Source organism: Dipodomys merriami, unplaced genomic scaffold, assembly GCF_024711535.1.
Source record: "Dipodomys merriami isolate MVZ:Mamm:240054 unplaced genomic scaffold, mDipMer1.0.p SCAF_6, whole genome shotgun sequence".
Classification (NCBI taxonomy): Eukaryota; Metazoa; Chordata; class Mammalia; order Rodentia; family Heteromyidae; genus Dipodomys; species Dipodomys merriami.
Genome location: NW_027206179.1, coordinates 65,141,271 through 65,159,446, shown reverse-complemented (window position 1 = coordinate 65,159,446; position 18,176 = coordinate 65,141,271). Strand labels below are relative to the sequence as shown.

At 42.6% G+C, this 18,176-nt stretch overlaps 1 protein-coding gene across 2 annotated transcripts; it reads right to left on the bottom strand.

Annotated features, from left to right (window-relative positions):
• Positions 1-2,574: 2,574 nt before the first annotated feature.
• On the bottom strand, positions 2,575-15,526 carry Slc46a3 (solute carrier family 46 member 3). Of its 2 annotated transcripts, none has more exons than XM_070003049.1 (6): positions 15,384-15,526; positions 14,199-14,411; positions 7,716-8,586; positions 6,962-7,045; positions 4,968-5,124; positions 2,575-3,927 (listed from the first exon to the last, which is right to left on the bottom strand). In XM_070003049.1, the coding sequence occupies exons 1-6, from the start codon at positions 15,390-15,392 to the stop codon at positions 3,843-3,845; spliced, it is 1,419 nt and encodes a 472-aa protein (XP_069859150.1). In that variant the 5' UTR covers positions 15,393-15,526; the 3' UTR covers positions 2,575-3,842. The 2 variants fall into 2 exon arrangements, with proteins under 2 accessions (XP_069859150.1, XP_069859151.1); XM_070003050.1 differs by lacking the exon at positions 15,384-15,526 and adding an exon at positions 15,081-15,220.
• Between the last annotated feature and the right edge of the window lie 2,650 nt (positions 15,527-18,176).

Sequence of the window (18,176 nt, the reverse complement as noted above, 5' to 3'; positions counted from 1 at the left end):
GTTGAGATGCCAGAGGTAGCCAGTGGTTTGTAAACTTTCATGTGTACCACAATGACATGAAGTCTTTTTCAAACTATAGATGGCTTACAGCCTTACCCTTAGACTTTGTGATTTGAGTTGGTGCCTGGAAATTTGCATTTTTTGTAAGTTCTTAGGCAATGGTGATACTACTAACCCAGAGACCACATTTTGAGAACCACTGGTATGGAAAGATGAAATCTTTGTGACTTATTCATTCCTATATCTCCTTGGTTGCATTTATCATCCTCTTCTGTATGGAAGACATGTTTTCTTCAGTGCTGGTTTAATGGTCACTAATTCTTTTATGTTTTGTTTATGGCAAAAAAGTTTTTTTTAACAAAATTTCTCCTTCAGTTATGAAGGATACCTTTGCTGGGTACATTTTTCTAGATTGACAGTTTCTTTCAGGGCTTGGAATATCATCCTATGCTTTCCTTTTTGAGAATTTTTTTATTCTGATGGGTTGCCTTAATATAGAACTTCTTGCTTCTCTCTCAACTTTCATGTTCTTTCTTTCTTCTGTATATTTAATGTCTTCTATAATATGTCTTAGGGAGGTTCTTTGATCTTACCTGTTTGAGTCCAGAAAGTCTCCGGACTCAAGATCAGGTACATCCTCAGCTCTTATTTACTTGGGCATGTTACCCATGCCTTTAGCTTGACTCTCTTCTTTGATGCCTGATTCATAGGTTGGTCTTCTGTGCACAAGAGGTTTTACATGTTCCATTTGTACTTAGTATTTTCCTCCGTAGCAGTGTCTTAGTTCCTCAACTTCGTCTTCAAGCCTTTGTATCTGTTTTTTTACCTTGTTCTACTCTGTTAGGCTTTTAACTCCCCCCCCCCCCCGAGTTATTGAGCTTTTTATTTCCAGGATTTCAAATTGGTTTTCTTCGAGTTCTCCATCTTTATTGAATTCCTCTTTCAAGTCCTGTGTTGTTTGCCCTTATATTTTTTGTATTCTTTTTCATTTCACTTAACTGTTCATTTGTGTTTTTTGGTTTTTGTTTTGTTTTGTTTTTGCTAGTCCTGGAGCTTAAACTCAGGGCCTGGATGCTGCCCTTGAACTTTTTCCTTCAAGGCCAGCAGTCTACTACTTGAGCCATAGATTCACTTCTGGCTTTTTTTGGTGCTTAACTGGAGAGTCTTCTAGACTTTCCTTTCCAGTTTGGCTTTGAACAATCCTCAGATCTCAGCCTCCTGAGTAGCTAGGGTCACAGATGTGAGCCACTGGTGCCCAGCTTATTTATACTTTCTTTTTTTGGGGGGGGGGTTCTGGTTGTGGGGCCTGAACTCTGGGCCTGGGCACTGTCCCTCAGCTCTTCAGCTCAAGGCTAGCGTTCTACCACTTGAGCCACAGCGCCACTTCCAGCTTTTTTCTTTTTGCTTATGTGGTGCTGAGGAACCGAACCCAGGGCCTCATGCATGCAAGGCAAGCACTCTACCACTGAGCCACCTTCCTAGCCCCTGTACTTTCTTTGAATTACGTTTCTTCACTGATCATTCTTTTAAGTTCCCATTTTGAGATTTCATGCAACTTTGCTATCATTCAAGTTCTTTATTGTGAAATTAATTGACTTTTAGAGGCAACATATTACTTATTTTCTCATTTATTTATATTTTGTCTCTAAATTGAGATTTATGCCTCTAAGATCAAGTTTTTGTTGAAGGTTTTAATCTCCTGTGCCTTTTCAGTTGCAGTATTCACAATCAGGCATGACTGAGTGATAGCCAGGTGCTGGTGACATTTCTTGCCACTGAAGTGGGGATATAGTACAGAAGTCAAACATTTATCCACCATGATCCAGACATTGGATGTGGCCCCCCCATTTCATTCAGAGAGTAGATTAGAGGCTGTTCTTCCCTAAACTGGTATGAGTCCCAAGTCAGAGTCTAGTGCTGGATTCTGGGTTTGCTGATTCTACAATCGCACCAATTAGGCCCAGGATACAACTGTGGTGAGTACTAGAGCTGTGTAAGTGGTCAGGACTCTGTTTAGACTCAGGGCTTTTAAGCTCTTCCTTGACCCTCTCCGGACTCTTCACCTGTCAGCATGTTGGTGGTATGCTTGTATAATCAAGTCTACTGTGCCACAGTCCTGACTTTGCACTTCTAAAGAATGGTTGCTCATTTCGGTGTGCTAATAGGAAGGGAATGCCATGGGAAATAACAACTTGCAACTCACTCTGGACCCTGCCACTTTACGTAGAAGGTATTGAAGGACGTATAAAATAAATTAACTTAAAAATACATGGGATAACATAATTTTCAGTTTGTTTGCAGAGCTGGCTTAATGCATGATAGCAATGGTTACTTTTATAAGGCATTAAATGTATTCCTTTAAAGGGTTTTTACAAATAGAGGTTTGTAGTCACTTAGTGTAGATCCATTTATTGAGCATACAATGAGTAATCGGAGATTGCCCTTGTCCAAAGGAAATAATTGTCAGGTAGGGGAAACAATTACAGGACAACTGAAAATACCAGGCCAGAGTACAGAACTGTGAAATCCCTGCACTGTTTGAGAGTTATTGACAAATGTCAAGGACTCTGGTGACACAGGCAAAAAACAATGCTTTAATTGTAAGGTGGGGTAAGGACAACTGAGAGTATATAAAAAAGATAATGGAGGTACAATACATCATGGTGTTTCCTGGGGCTAGGGTGAATCCCAGGGATGGAGATTGCCATAGCTTGATCATTGTCCTTTGGGTGACAGCTGCTGAATTTTTTTTGGCGGGGGGGGGGGAGTTGGTTCTGGGGTTTGAACTCTGGGCTTAGACACTGTCCCTAAGCTTCTTTTGCCACTTGAGCCCCAGCTCCACTTCCAGCTTTTTCTGAGTAGTTTATTGGACATAAGAGTCTCATGAACTTTTCTGCCCTGGCTAACTTTGAACTGTGATCCACAGATCTCAGCCTCCTGAATAGCTAGGATTACAGGCATGAACTACCAGCACCTGGCTACTGAAAATTCTTAGTTGTAGAGTACAAGACCTGTGTTTTAGAAATGTCCTTCCCCACACATGGGAAAAGTGCGGAAGGGGTAAAGAAATGTGAGTGGTTGAATTCTCATCCAGGGTTTATAGAATGTGGATATCCTTCTACAGAGGTAGAAAATAAATTCTGGCTCTATGATATTAGTTATATCTCACCATGATGAGCTGTTTGCTCAGTTTTAAAAATTTCTTTAGGACAATTTTTTTTATCATCTTAATTACCCATTGCCCTTTGTGTTACATATAAAAAATATGATCATACTTGCCACCTGAAAAATAGATATTCTTTAAAGTGCTTCTCTTGTAAGGATTTTGTATTCTTTCAATGTTTTAAACATCAACAGTGCCTTGATGAACTCTATAAAACAGACCATTACTCAAGTATGAGCAGAATTATAAATATCTGAAACGTATTCTGGATCAGTGACTTATTCACTGTAATTTTTCATTATGTCTTCTAAATCCCTGAGCGATGTCAGAAATCCATTTTGCAGATGTGAAACTGAGATAAAGACTTCTCCTTGGTTTCAGTGTGGGAGAAATATGTATGTCAGTGAAATTATTGCTTTTAACTTCACCACAGTTTCTTATTGGTTCCTTCTGCACTTCAGTTTCAGTTTCAGTTTCTTTGGAGTCCGGAAGTGTTGCAAATACATTGTACGAGGAGTACAAAGTGCTCGAAGTATATACTACCTGAAGGAGCCAAGTTGGGTGTTCTCTGCCAGTTCAGTTTATGAGAAAGGATATGTAATGCTGATAATTATTGAAGCATTGAATTTAAAGTTAGTTTACACTCTTCAGAGGTCATGATATGTGCAAAAATGTGTAGTCATCCATCTGATGTATGGCCACTGGGTTCTTCCTGTACAAGAAGTGTATAGCTTCCCTCCTCCCAGCCGAAGCACCTGATAACACTGTAAACAGATTGTAAAGCAGAGATTAAATCATCACTGTTCTCATGGTTACATGGCTCAATAATATATACAAATTATGCATGGTAGGCATCCTGGCATTTTGAAGCCAGCTGACTCACACATTCTGAAAAAAAAATATGTATATATATATATATATATATATTTGCCTCCTGAACTCCTAAGACATCCTGTTTATCACTCTGTCTACTTTGTGGCATCCTCACAAAACAGTTACAACTAAAGATACCACTGAGGCAAGGACATTTTGAAAAAATTAAAGCTGTAAGAATTTTGATTTTTTAAAATACTAAGAATATAGGGTTAAGAAACTCAAAAGTCCATCCACATCCACATTGCCTATTATTAACACCATGATGAGAAAAAAAACTACCTTTAATCTGGTTATACTGGAATATATAATATATAATGATACATGAAAGATAAAATTACCCACTATATGCATGCATTTTTTTTTTGCCAGTACTGAGGTTTGAACTCAGGGCCTCGTGTTTGCTTGGCTTGCTTGCTGGCTGGCACTCTACCACTTGAGCCAACATCCAGCCCTGCTTTTGCTAGTTATTTTGGAAATGGAGCTACTGGACTTTTCCACCTGGATAGCCTCTGCCATCCTCCTAAGATAGGTTTACAGGGATGCCTGAGCCACTGGGATTCAGCTAAGATAGTTTATTTTTGTGGTGGTTTGATTTTGTTTATACCAGGGTTTGAACTCAAGACCTTTAGCCATCACCCAGCTTGCTGGCTGGTGCTCTACCACTTGAGTCACACCTCCAGTCATACTTTGGGATTTTTAATTGGAACTAGAGTCTCAAAAGATGTTTCTGCCCAGGTTGGCTTCAAAGTATGATCCCCTAGACCTCAGCCAGTTGTGTACCTAAGATTACAGGCCTGAGCTACCAGCACCCAGCTAATACAGGGTTTTAGGAAAAATAATTGGATCAATCATGAATGTCGTTTAATGGGTGCGATTAGGAAATTGATTTAATCTAGCTTTGACAAAACGATTGGAAATAATTACATACCATAGACTGATGGCCGGAATGAGTAACAGACCAGCAGACAGCAGAAAAATGAAGCCCGGGAACCAAGCCACAGTGGCTGAATAAACACCATTGTAAGCAGAAACAGCAGCAACTCCACTAAGTGTTTCTAAGACAGCAATACAAGCAAACAGTGCACCTGTTTGAGGCAGAGGTGTGGAGAGAGAAAAAAGGATAATTGCAAAATAAGAGAAAACAGGTCAGACTTGAATGAAGGCTGTTTCCTCAAGATCCCCGAGAAGTCTGTCAGTAACCATCTGGCAGATGAAGAGATGAACACAGAGCTTGTCCTAGAAAAAGTCCCCAACAGTTTCTCTTCCACAGGCCAAGCTACACTTACTCCTATTGATGCCATTCCTGAAACCTTAGTGACATGCTATGTTGATAGGATAGCCTGCTAAAAGTCTTGGGTGTGTGTGTGTGTGTGTGTGTGTGTGTGTGTGTGTGTGTACACACGTGTGCACACGCACCAGTACTGAGGCTTAAACTCCCTTAGCTTTTTGGCTCAAAGCTGGTGCTCTACCGCTGGAGCCACAGCTCCACTTCTGGGTTTTTGAAGTTTAATCAGAGATAAGAGGCTTATTGACTTTCCTGGCTTTGGGCAGGAAAGTCTATCTTAAGATCCTCACACCTCAGCCTCCTGAGTAGCTAGGATTACTCAGGTTGTGAGCCACCAGTACCCAGACTGAGGACCTTTTGGAAGGTAAAGAAATCCTTTTCCCCTTCCTCTTAGCTGTGGCAGGAGTGCCCGCTGAGGTAAACAGGTGATTCATTATGCATTCCATATCCCTCCAGAATGACCTGAAAGTCCAGCCACCCTTGGTCTCCAGTGTGACTCATCCAGTTAAGTACAATGTGCTGTGCCTCGAGGTAGTGCTACCTCATTTGCCTGCTCACCCAGCCTCTGTCAAGGAGCACCTTACCAGTGGAGAAGATGGGGGGTTCTGGGGTCTCATACTGGCTTCTACACAGAACAAAAGGAGGCTGGTCATCATGGTCCAAGAAGCATGCAGTGATTGCACACACCAATCTCACACCAGAGAGAAATGGTTCTCGGTCAACCAGGTCTGAAATCCAAGACCTACCAAATACAGGCTGGCCATTCATTCATTCATTTTTGTGCCAGTACTGGGGCCCAAACTCAAGTGTTTGTGTTCTCACTTGGTTTTTTCACTCAAGGCTGGTGCTCTTCCACTTGAGCCACAGCTCAAGTCGCAGATCATCACTAGCTATAAAATTGTGTGATTATTTCTAGTTTGACTTCCTCAGCCTATGCTCCGATATGTTCTCTGCTTATAGCAGTTTCTCAAGCCCTCTTGCTCATCCCTTTCTTGTCTAAGTTTGTTTTTCCATAATAAACTGCAGTATGGTTTTTGGACAACATGATTCATGTAAATATTTGTGTTTTCTTGGACCAAAGAGGAACGAAGAAGTCTTTATAAACTAAAACAAAACTATACAAAAATAAGCTATCTATCTTGACAAGTTCATTTCAGCTCTCATAATCAAAGCAGGTAGAAGTCTGTTTCCTAATGGTTTTATTGAGATATAGTTCATATACTAAAAAATTCCTTTTGTTGTTGTTGTTGGTCATGGGTCTTCAACTCTGGGCCTAGGGGCTTGTCCCTCAGCTCTTCAGCTCAAGGCTAGCACTTTACCACTTGAGCCACAGCACCACTTCCAGTTATTAGGAGATAAGAGATAAAAGTTTCATGGACCTTCTTGTCCAGGCTGGCTTTGAACCTCTATCCTCAGATCTCAGCCTCCTGAGTAGCTAGGATTATAGGCGTGAGCCAGCTAAACTTCTTTGTTTTGAAGGAGGTCACCATAACCTGGAATTCATTATGTAGCCTCAAATTTGCAATCCTCCTGCCTCAGCCTCCAGAGTTTTGGGCTTGCAGGCATGTATCACACATTGATTGTACTTGGATCTGAGCTAACACATTCATTATATTCCTCAGATAAATTAAACTCACCTTGTTCAGTAGAACGAACCACTTTTGACAACATTGACCGCAGCACAGAGAGGGGCATAATAGTGAACAGGAACGGCACTCTGACTGTGAGGGAAATGACAGGATTAATAATCAAATCAGGGAGGATCAGATCATACAAGGACAGTGCATTTTCAAGGTAGGGTATATATTTTTTCAACCCAGCCAGGGCTGCAAAGGTCCTGCTTGTGGCCACCATGGCAGGCAACGCCACTACACCCAGAAACAAGTAAGATGGTGTTTTACAAATCTCTTTCTTGCTGAGGGTAGCCTTAAACTGCAGTCCTCCAATGCCTCCCCCCACACAGCTAGGATTACAGGCTCAACCACTCTACCCAGCTTGAGTTTTTCTTTTCACTCTTTTGGGTCTATTTTATATAATTGTCCTTAGGTGGTTTTAGAGAAAGAGATCTCGTGAACAGCAATTTAAGAACTGTTTGCTTTAGCAGAAGCAATATTGAGGAAGTGAATCAAGGAAGGAGTGTCCCTCAAAACAGATCTGGGCAAATATGCAAATTGGGAAGTTCTTGGTTATTCAGTATATTATACCCTCCCCATCCCCCTTCCCCCAGAGTAAAGGTGGCTTTCAGCTCATTGGTTTGTACAAACAAGCTTTCCATTCACCTTTCACTGAACAAGTATGGCTTAAATAGAGAGCTTTAGGTTACATTTTCTCTCTCCATACAATGAATTCATCTCATACCAACACAACTCTGAGGCTGTATTTATAACTCACCTAAAAACATGAGCAGCGTGGATCTGGCAAAGGCAGTCATGGCCATTCCTACCATGGTAGTAAGGATTCCAATGAAGGCCATGTGAATGTCTTCCATGCAATAAGAAAAGGTCCATATTCCTAAAAAACTACTCAAAAAAGAAACACTACCTAGAGCAGACCCATAGCCTATAAGAACTTCATCCCAGCAGAGTGGAGAAGCCAGTTCATAAAGCAAAAAAATCGGGGAGATGCCAATTATGACGAAAAAGTAAATGACTGTGATGAAGATTAACAAACAAAGCAAAGATCGTTGCTTACCAGGACGATTTTTAAAAAGTAGGTAAGTTCGGTAAAATAGGTCTTTAAGTCTTTCACTATAGGACATAGTAATGTTTGGAGATAAAGATTTTTGTATTGGATCACTGAGGAAAAATAAAATGTAGGTCAAGTTCACAGTAAGAACGATAGCAGAAATAAAAAATGACCACGTAAAACCTAATTCTCTAATAAAATAGCCTGACGCCAGTCCTGAAAGTCCAGAAACAACTCCAAGCAGAAAGTCAATGATAGCAATTCGGACTGTTTTTTGTTTGTGTTCTTTACACTGATCCACTATATAGGCAAAGCAAGCTCCCCAAAATGTGGTATAGTTGCCACAGAGAGCACCAATGAAGGAAGATGCAATCAGAAGCTGGTATGGGAAGGTGAAATGAGAAAGCAAACAGAGCCAAATGCTGGTGGCCAGGGCACCAATAGAAGATAAAACCATTGGCAGTTTTCTTCCGTGGCTGTCACTGCTCGACAAGAGCATGAATGTTGATACCAGACCAGGTATTAACCCACTTATGTCCATCTGCAGATTAAAGAGAGACATTTTTTTCTGAACTTCCTGCAAGATAGAAAAGAAGACAATGGTTTACAAAGAGTTATACAATGTGCATAAAAATACCACAGTCTTAGCTAGGCATTCATGGCTCACATCCGTGATTCTAGCTACAGAGAGGGGTAGAATTTGAGGATCACTATTCTAAGCCAACCCAGACAGGAAAGTTTGTGAGACTCTTATCTCCAATAAGCTACTAAATAAGCCAGAAGTGGAGCTGTGGCTCAAGTGGTAGAGTACTAAGTTTTGAGCACATGGTGTATACTTTGGTATTATCATCCATCATGGATGCAGAGTATGTGGTATAGGGGGCTTCTGATCCACCTTAAACTTCATACTGTCCACAAAGTGTGGTGACAAAATCATCCACAGTCAGCTAATACCTTGTACATTGTGGACTTGAATTCATATAAAGAAAAATGTTGGGCACCAGTGGCTCACACCTATAATTCTAACTACTCTGGAAGTTGAGATCTGCAGATTGAGGCTCTGGGACATCCCAGACAGGAAAGCCTATGAAACTGTTATCTCCAATTAGCCACTAAACAAAAAAAACAAAAACAAAAACAACAACAACAACAACAACAAAAGCAGTGCTCTAGTTCAAATGGTAGAATGCTAGCCTTGAGTGAAAAAGCTAAGTGACAGAGAGTGCCCAGGCCTTGATTTCAAGCCCTGGTACCAGCATATCAAAGGGACAGAGAGAGAGATAATTGCATTACTTTTTTTAGTATGGGGGATTAAACTTGGAGCTGTTGCTATGCAGTTGCTCTTGATCCACATTCACAATCCTTTTGCTTTTAATTTTTTGTTTTCCAGATAGGTCTCATGCTAACTTTTGCCCAGGCTTATCTTAGCTAGGATTACAGGTGTGAGCCACCATGCCCAGTCCAGAGTATATGCTATTTTCATAATGAGAGACACTAAGTTTATTTAAAAAACAAAATATATATTGATATACCATCTGACAAACAGCCTAAAAACTGATGTAACTACAAAAATAAATGCTGAGCTGGACTTCAGTGGGACACAGCTATAATCCTAGGTACTCAGGAGACTGAGATCTGAGAATATCAGTTTGAAGACAGCCTGGGTAGACAATTCTAATTCTCTCCAATGAGAGAACTTGAAAGTGGAGGCATGGCTTAAGTGGTAGAACACTATCTGTAAGCAATAAAGCCAAGAGAAGATTCAATGCCCCAAGTTCAAACCCTAGTACCAGCACCATAAACAAACAAAATGAAATGTTTTTCTTCTCCATTATAACCTACCCTTCATAGGGAAGGAAAGTTTTTTTGTCTTCACCTTGGTACATCAGGTCTGAGAACAGAGCTGGGCCCAGGATGGGCTCAGAAAAATAGCTAGGCCTCTGTCACTTGCTAGTTGTATAGGACCTCTCCAAATTATTGATCTTGATACCTTCTCCATTTGAAAATGGTGACAAGGCAGTCCCGCTTCACAGGCTGCTAGAAAGGTTAGATCTAAAGGAAATACACAGTGCCTGGCCCAAGGCCCTCATTCACAGTCAGCACTCAGTTTTACCTAATTCATTTTGACTAGAAGAGAGTTCCTGAGCACACCTTGTGTCTCCTGTCGAAATGTGTCAAGAACACATTGAACAAGTATGTATAACCTACTTCTCAGCCAGATGTTCCAATTCTTCTTCTTCCCATTTCTACTCAACTTGCATCTGGTCCTCCCTTTTCTGTTACTATCTAACCCCGTCTCATACACAGACTACAGCTTCATCTGGAATCTGTATTTTCAAGTACAGATGTGTGTGTGTGTGTGTGTGTGTGTGTGTGTGTGTGTGTGTGTGTGTGCCCATTTTCAAGTACAGATGTGTGTGTGTGTGTGTGTGTGTGTGTGTGTGTGTGTGGTGTGTGTGTGTATGCCCATGCATACCGGTAATGGGGCTTGAACTCAGAGCCTTGGTGCTATCTCTTAGCTTTTTCACTCAAGGTTGGAGCTCTATCACTTGAGTCATAACTCCTCTTCTGGCTTTTTGCTGGTTCATTGGAGATAAAGAGTGACAGACTTTCCTGCCCAAGTTGGATTCAAACCATTATCCTCAGACCTCAGCCTCCTGATTTTTACAAGGACAAATGCAAAAGTTCCATCATAAGTCACAATTGAGACACAAAAAACAAGTTGTATATGGTTTAAACTGGAGAATTAGTTACATGCTATATAACAATTTCAACTTTAAAGAAGCCACAGTTTTGTGATATGTATAAGTGAATTCCAATTTAGTAGGAAATATCCTATGCCATTTTCTTCTAAGGAAGAATTTGCTGAGTTGGGTGCCAGTGGCTCTGACCTGTAATCCTAGCTATTTAGAAGACTGAGACCTAAGGATTGCAGTTCAAGGCCAGCCCAGGTAGGAAAGTCCATAAGACTCTTATCTCCAATGAAGTAGCTAACGGCTGGAAATGAATATGTGGCTCAACTATAGAGCACTAGTCTTGAGTGGAAAAGGTAAGGGACAACACTTAGGCTCCAAATTCACACCACACACACATACACACACACACACACACACACACACACACACACACACACACACACACACACACACACTGTTAATAAGTTATTACAGAGTTTATAAATAAATTTCCAAGCAAGAACATCATGATCAGTTGAGTTGTCCCTAAGCCAAGAGTCCCCATCTTACAAGTTGTCTGAAAAGAACAGACTCTAAGCACCAATTCATTTCTTCAAAATGAATCATGTAAGGAGAGAAGTAAAGGGGCAGTGAGTTGTTTAAAGCAAGTCTGCCTAGAAATCCCGACTTCTTTGCTCCTTAGTCAAGAGTACTTTCACCATTGGCACATTCTTTGCCCAAGAGAATAATGGAGCTGCTCAGGGAACTTGGAGATTTGAAAAATCCTTTTACGTCAACATTAAGTTATTTATGAGTGTGTCTATATATTTAAATATGCATTAATGTAAAATGGGTTGAAAGGTGACCCTCAATAAAAAAAAAAAGTGGACTTTCAAAATGGCAACTATTAAGAAAGCTCAGTTCATCCTTCTGTGTAAACCAGGGTTCTGTGAACAGTCCACAAGCCCCTAAGGAGAGGAAGTGACCAAAATCCACCCAGCAGAGCTGGATATTTAGAGACAGAAACTCAGAAAACAGGAACCATTGGCTGTTGGGTTCAGAGGAGCCTGATCTCTCTGATGAGCAGAATGAGGACAGAAGGAAATAAAGCAGGTGATGGTGGTTCTTGTTCCTTTGTGGATGGCTCAAGTACCACTATTCCCTGCCCTGGCCCAGCCATGGGTTGAGGAGTAGTTCTAATTCTCTAGTTTGAGAGGCCTAAAGAGCAGCAGCTACAAGGGAAGAGATCAAGAATAAGTCTATTCTCCTCATTATTAATCTAATTAGAAACAATAAGAAAAAAATCAACTTGAGTTTCGCCAACATCTTTAAAATGAGATCTCTGCTCTGGGAAGTCAGGGGTTATCAGCAGCTTGGGTGTGGGGGAACTCGTCACGGGCACCCATTCCCTCAGTCCCATAGGTGCAGCAGCCACACACGTCCTTTCCTCCCAGGTCCCTAGCACTGAAACAAGGGGATGGTTCCTAGAGCTAGGTGAAAGGGGGCACAGAACCAAATAGAAGCTTCTCACTCCTGAGAGTGATGTCCAATGAACATCCCTGTCTCCACACCTTTGTGGGGTGCTAAGCATCAAAGGGCCTTGAACATGCTAGACAAATTGTATAACTGAGCCATACCCCCATACCTTATGAGACTCCTTTGAGTTGGTTTTTTGTTTTTCTTAAGATAGATAGCTTCTAGCCTCCAACTGTGTCCTGTACCCAGGCTGGCCTTCAACTCATCATCCTTACCAGTTCTGGGTTACAGACAAATAGAGTTTTGGGAGTTTTTTGGTTTTATTTTCAGTTGTGGGGCTTGAACTTAGGGCCTGGGCGCTGTCCCTGAGCTGCTGCTTCTTTTTTTTTTTTTATTCAGGGATAAAGCTCTCCTACTCTGAGCCACAGCACCACTTCTGGTTTTCCAGTAGTTAATTGGAAATAAAAGAACCACAGACTTTCCTGCTAGGGCTGGCCTCAAACCATGATCCTTAGGCAAGCACAGATATTTTTGAAGGGAGATAAATTGCTTGGTGAGGCTTTTAGCCTTTCTTTTGGCCCATACTCAAGGCCTGAACTTTGCTGTCTGCCTGGCTGCCCAAAATTAATCAGTTGCAAGAAATAATGATTTTCATAGAATAAGTAAGGCCAGGAGGAGGGGAGGAAGATGGGAAGGGATGGGAAGGGGAAACAAAGGAGGAGGCAATAATGCTTGATAAGAAATGTACTCATTACCTTGCCCATGTAATTGTAACCCCTCTGTATGGTATTTTCACAATAAAAAAAAAGAGTAAGTAAGGCCAGAGTCTCTCCCCAGCAAGCTTCTACCTGACACCTAGGAAGGTCTGGGTCTTTCGTCCAGGGCCCTCTGTTCTTTCTTCCTCTTAGACTCATCACCCTTCACAAAGCCTCTTCGAAGCAGAGGAGGTGACTCAATTCTCTTGAACTCCTCTCACTGTGACTAGGAAGGCAGTGTGCCACTCTCTGGCCATCACAAAGCAGCCCCAAGAAAAATAATTCCACAGTTTGTTTTTTGAAGGCTTGTAGGGGAAAGTGTTCTTAAATCTGGACGGTATTTTTGCATTCAATTAGGTGTAGAATGCAAAGATTGTTTCAACCACCAGAAGAATGGTGAGTGCCACCTGTCATAATAAATACAAAATTGGGGAGGGGCCTTGAGGGGCTCTTCATAATGAGCTAAACATGTTCTACTTCCTGAGGCAGAAAGTGAGCACTTCTCACTCCACCTATCCACACACAAAGCTCAACACGTGGGAGCTAAAACAGGTTTGATGTCACCACTAAATGAAGAATAACAAATGCTATCCCACTCCAGCCCACTGACAGACACTAGACACTGGCCCAGTGTTTGATGACAGGCCACTTTCTGGAGTTTCTGAAAATGGGGAAACATAGATGCCATAGAAGGATGGGAGAGAGGTAGATCTAATGTTTCCTCCAATGGGCCTACCACATAGATCATTCCAGAAAGACTTAGTCCAATATTCAAACATTTTTAAAATTTAGGACCAAGAAGAAAGACCACCATAGAGGAAATGAGTATGCTGAGAATTTCTTCTTCTTTCTACCAGGGGCTTGAACTCAGGGCCTCGTGCTCTCACTTGGTTTATCACTCAAGGCTGGCACTCTTACTACTTGAGCCATATTTCTGGCTTTCTGCTAGTTAATTGGAGATAATATGTTCACAGACTTTTCTGCCTGGGCTGGCTTAAAAATGAGATCCTCAGATCTAAGCCTCCTGAGTAGCTAAGTAAGATTACACTAGGTCTGGCTGTGCTGAGATTTTTCTAAGAAAAAGAATTAGTGACACACAGAAGGGGATTCTAGAAAGAAACAGAATAAAGGTACCAGGAAACTTCAAATGAGATGACAACACAGGCCACTTGATTTGGGAATCTGATGGTTATCCTTAAGAGGCCGATGTATGACAGGTACAGGGTCCAGTTACATTCTACAGATCCTATTCTACAGACTATATTTTAGGGATATTTTCTTACCTCCCGGAAGGCAAATATTGGGCTGCTTTTGTTTTTCTCACACTCAGAAATATTGTTATTGGATGTAAAGCTGTAGTTCCCAGTTTCTTCCCAGATTCTCCTGTACACATATTGTGACGTCAAGGGAAGGGTCAGCATCATAGAAAATGCATTCAGGAGAATGGCAGGTTCCACAAATGAGATCTTCATGTTGCTACAGTAGGTGGCTGAATTCTATCAGAGAGAGAGAAAGGAGAGGAAGAAGTAATCGCTTCATTCTTCTCCCAGAGCCTAGACTTTCAAAGATGCAGGAGTTAGGATAATTTTATGGCATCAACATGAAGCAAGCATTTGTAGAATAATTGCTTTCTCTGACTCCACACTCCAGGACTGTCACATTTGCTCTTTGGAAAACTAGGACCTTTTACGACTCACAGCCTGCCTTTAAAATGATTTTTAGCAATAATTTTTACTGAGTTCACAGGTTTAGTTGGCCTCAGTCTCATTGTACAACTGTGCTGAGAACAATGATATTAGATACTACCGTTTGTTTTCCATAAGGTAAACAATGTAGTTTCTTTGGAACGAGACAGATATAACTGTTGTCATGTTGCTGCGTGTTAAAGGACAGAGCAAGGGGCTGGGAATGTGGCTCGGAGGTACAGTGCTTGCCTAGCATGCATGTAGCCCTGGATTGGATTCCTCAGAACCACATACACAGAAAAAGCTGGAAGTGGCAGTGTGGGTCAAGTGGTAGAGTGCTAGCCTGGAGCAAAAGAGGCTCAGGGACAGTGCCCAGGCCCTGAGTTCAAGGCCCAGGACCGAAAAAAATTAAAAAAAAAAAAAAAAAAGTAAAGCAGCTCCCCAGTGGGAAGAAGATCACTGTTAGTTGAAAGAACTCACCCCTGGCTACGGTCTTCCTGCCAGGCGAAGCTGCAGGTCAGATCATTTTGGGGACCCTCTCGAGCGCGCGCGCGGCGCCCCGTGGGGTCGGGTGGGGATGGAAGGGCTCTCCGGACCCGGGCAGGGTATGCAGCAGCTGGCGCGCGGGTTGGGGTGTGGGCTGGGGGTGTGGGGTTGGGGTGCCGGCGTGGGGGGGTGGGGGTAGCTACGGGACGGGCGCGGGGGACCGGCGCGGATGACTGCGACCTGCCGGGATTTGGAACCAAACCAAGACCACCGCACTCCCTGCGTCCCGAGTGACACCTGCGACATTCACGACGCCGCCCTCGGCTCCTCCGCACCCTGGGAACTTGGTCTCGGCCCGCTCCGGAGGCCCCGGGGTCTCTTCTCGGCGCAGTCTGCCGGTGTTGTCAGCAGCCAGGCTGGGCTCCGCGGTGACTCAGCCGCCCGAGTCCCCAAAGCATCGCCACCCGCCCAGGAGGGGGGCGGGGCCTGCGCTGGCACAATACTACCGAGCTCTCTTCCGATTGGGCCGTGTGACGGAAGCTTCTGCACCGATTGGTCCACATCCATGTCACTCTCGTGCGCTTGCGCCGAGGGCGGGGTCTGTGTCTTCCACTCACCCCGCCGCGGTGGATGGAGCAGAGGAGCTGCGCGCCGTGTCCTTCATCAGTTCCACAGTTGCGAAGTTTGTGTCTATCGTGGCAGCCCAAACCTGCGTGGTGAGGCAGAAACACTGCGAGTTCTAGGCCAGCCTGAGCGACACAACGAGATTTTCTTGTCCCGCCCCTCTCCTCCCGCCCCTCCGCCCCCAACTGATTGCAGGACTAACAGCACTCAAGGGTCTTGGGGTTTGCAGTTGTCCCTAGCATCCCGCTGGGCCAAAAACCCAACAGACCGAGATAACAGTACTAGTGAAGGAGTGCTCATGGCCAATAGCTGACCCCAGATGGGATAAGGTCCCTGGTCTCCATTTCTCTGTCAGCTAGGGACAAGTCTTAACAGTGCTGTAATTAAATCCTCAACAAGGTGTCATAACGTGCTGAGTCCATATGCCTTTCAAGGCACACGGCGAAAGCACACCTGTACTGTACTCAGGGCCTAGATCTTCAGCTTTTTTTTTTTTTTTTTTTTTTTTTTTGCTCAAAACTAGCACTATACCACTCGAGCCCTCTTCCACTTCTGGCTTTTTTGCTGGTTAATTGGAATAAGAGCCTCACAGACTTTCCCACCTAGCCTGGCTTTGAACTGGGATCTTCAGATTTCAGCCTCCTGAGTGGCGAGTACTACAGCTGTGAGCCACCAGTGCCCAGCAGTTGAGGTTATTATTTGAAGAAAGACGGGAACTAAAACATTGTTGGATGAAGCAAGGCCTCACTTTAAACTGATTCTGCTCAGAAAGGGAGGGCAATTCTTATCATGGAGTCAAGTGCAGAAAGAAGCCACAAACATAGTTAATAAAAAAGTTCTACATTCTAGTTGGTCATTTTTGTGGACAGAATTTTGTGCACAATTTCAAGTCTTATCAGTGTTCAGACAAGATTAGGGAGTGGAAAAACCAAGGAAAGACCAGAAGTGGAGTGGTAAAGCTCCAGCCTTGAGCAAAAACTAAACAAATATGCCAGGCACCAGTGGCTCATGCCTGTAATCCTACCTACTCAGGAGGCTGAGATTTGAGGATGGTGGTTCAAAGCCAGCCAGGGCAGGAAAGTCAGTGAGACTCATATCCAATTAACCATCAGGAAATCAGAAGTTATGCTCTGAGTGATAGACTGCTAGCCTTGAGGGGAGGGAGGAGGTTAGGAGAGAGCTCAGAGACAGCAAAAACTATGCAAATGAACAAGGCCCTGAGTTCAAGCTCAGTACTGGCATTAAATACATACATACATACATACATCTATAAAAGAATTGATCTGGACAGAAGAGATGGAGATATGACTACCCTATATGAAAACAAGGGAGAATACAGATAGAACCTATGCCACAGTGTTTTTGACAATTGAAAAGCACTGGGTAACCGTAATTATTATTAATAACATCAATTTTTGTACTTGCTGAGTTCATTTTCAAAGTATTTGGGAGGACTTATTGACTCTTATTAACTGTTAACTCTCTAGAGTAAAATGATCACTTGGGAACTTGGCTCCTATAAAATGAAGAAGGTTAAAACCATGTTTGGGGCTGGGGTTATAGCTCAGTGATGGATTACTTTGCATGTGCAAGGTCCCCATTTCCAAATCTTATTATCTTGGAAGTTTATCTCTCCAGGTACATGCCCATCTTGGATCACTTGGAAGCTTCACTCTCTGTCATTTTCAGTCAGTCATAGACACACATCAATGAAACCAATGGCACAAGGGTAGGGAGATGGGAATATGATGAACAGAATGCCAGCTCTAAAAGTCCACTTCTTATATTCCATGGGCCAGACCAGGACACAGCACTATGGAAAAGTGTAATCCTAACAGATACTCAGAGGAACAAGGAAGTCATGAACAATAGCTCTAATGTCTTCCATGTTCCAAGAAACATTTTCTCATGGAAAGTCAATAGAAATGGCATGTAAAAGCTGTTCTTGCAGGCTTGTGGTAGCTCACACCTGTAATCCTAGCTACTCAGAAGGTTAAGATATGAAGATAAAAATTGGAAGCCAATCCCTAGCAGGAAAGTCTGTGAGACTCCTATTTCCAACTAATCACCCAAAAGCTGGAAGTGGAACTGTGGCTCAAGTGGTACAGCATGAGTCTTGAGCAAAAAAGCTGAGGCAGGGCGCAGGCCCTGATTTCAAGCTGCAGTACTGGGGCATATACACATACACAAAAGATGTGTTCTTTCTTACAAAGCAGAAATGATTAGGACTCAATATACTTCTACATTTCTATGTCCCTACTTTTTTCTATATGAAGAAGAAAGTCAGTCATTCTTAATACATTCTGTTGCTTTAATTGACTGTTAATAGCCTTAATGGACTATTTGGAATTTTTCACTGCCCTGGGCAATGTGGTGAAACAAATATCAATCATCAAAAAATGTTTCCTTTTATTTGGTAGGACAAAATAGAAATATATGAAGGGAACCAGGTGCTGTGGTTCACAT

Excerpts from the sequence above, each read along its gene's own strand:
- Slc46a3 (XM_070003049.1), bottom strand. Across the intron at positions 8,587-14,198 it reads CAATATTTGCCTTCCGGGAG|GAAGTTCAGAAAAAAATGTC; the intron begins GTAAGAAAATAT and ends TCTATCTTGCAG. Across the intron at positions 5,125-6,961 it reads GGTTCGTTCTACTGAACAAG|GTGCACTGTTTGCTTGTATT; the intron begins GTGAGTTTAATT and ends TGCCTCAAACAG.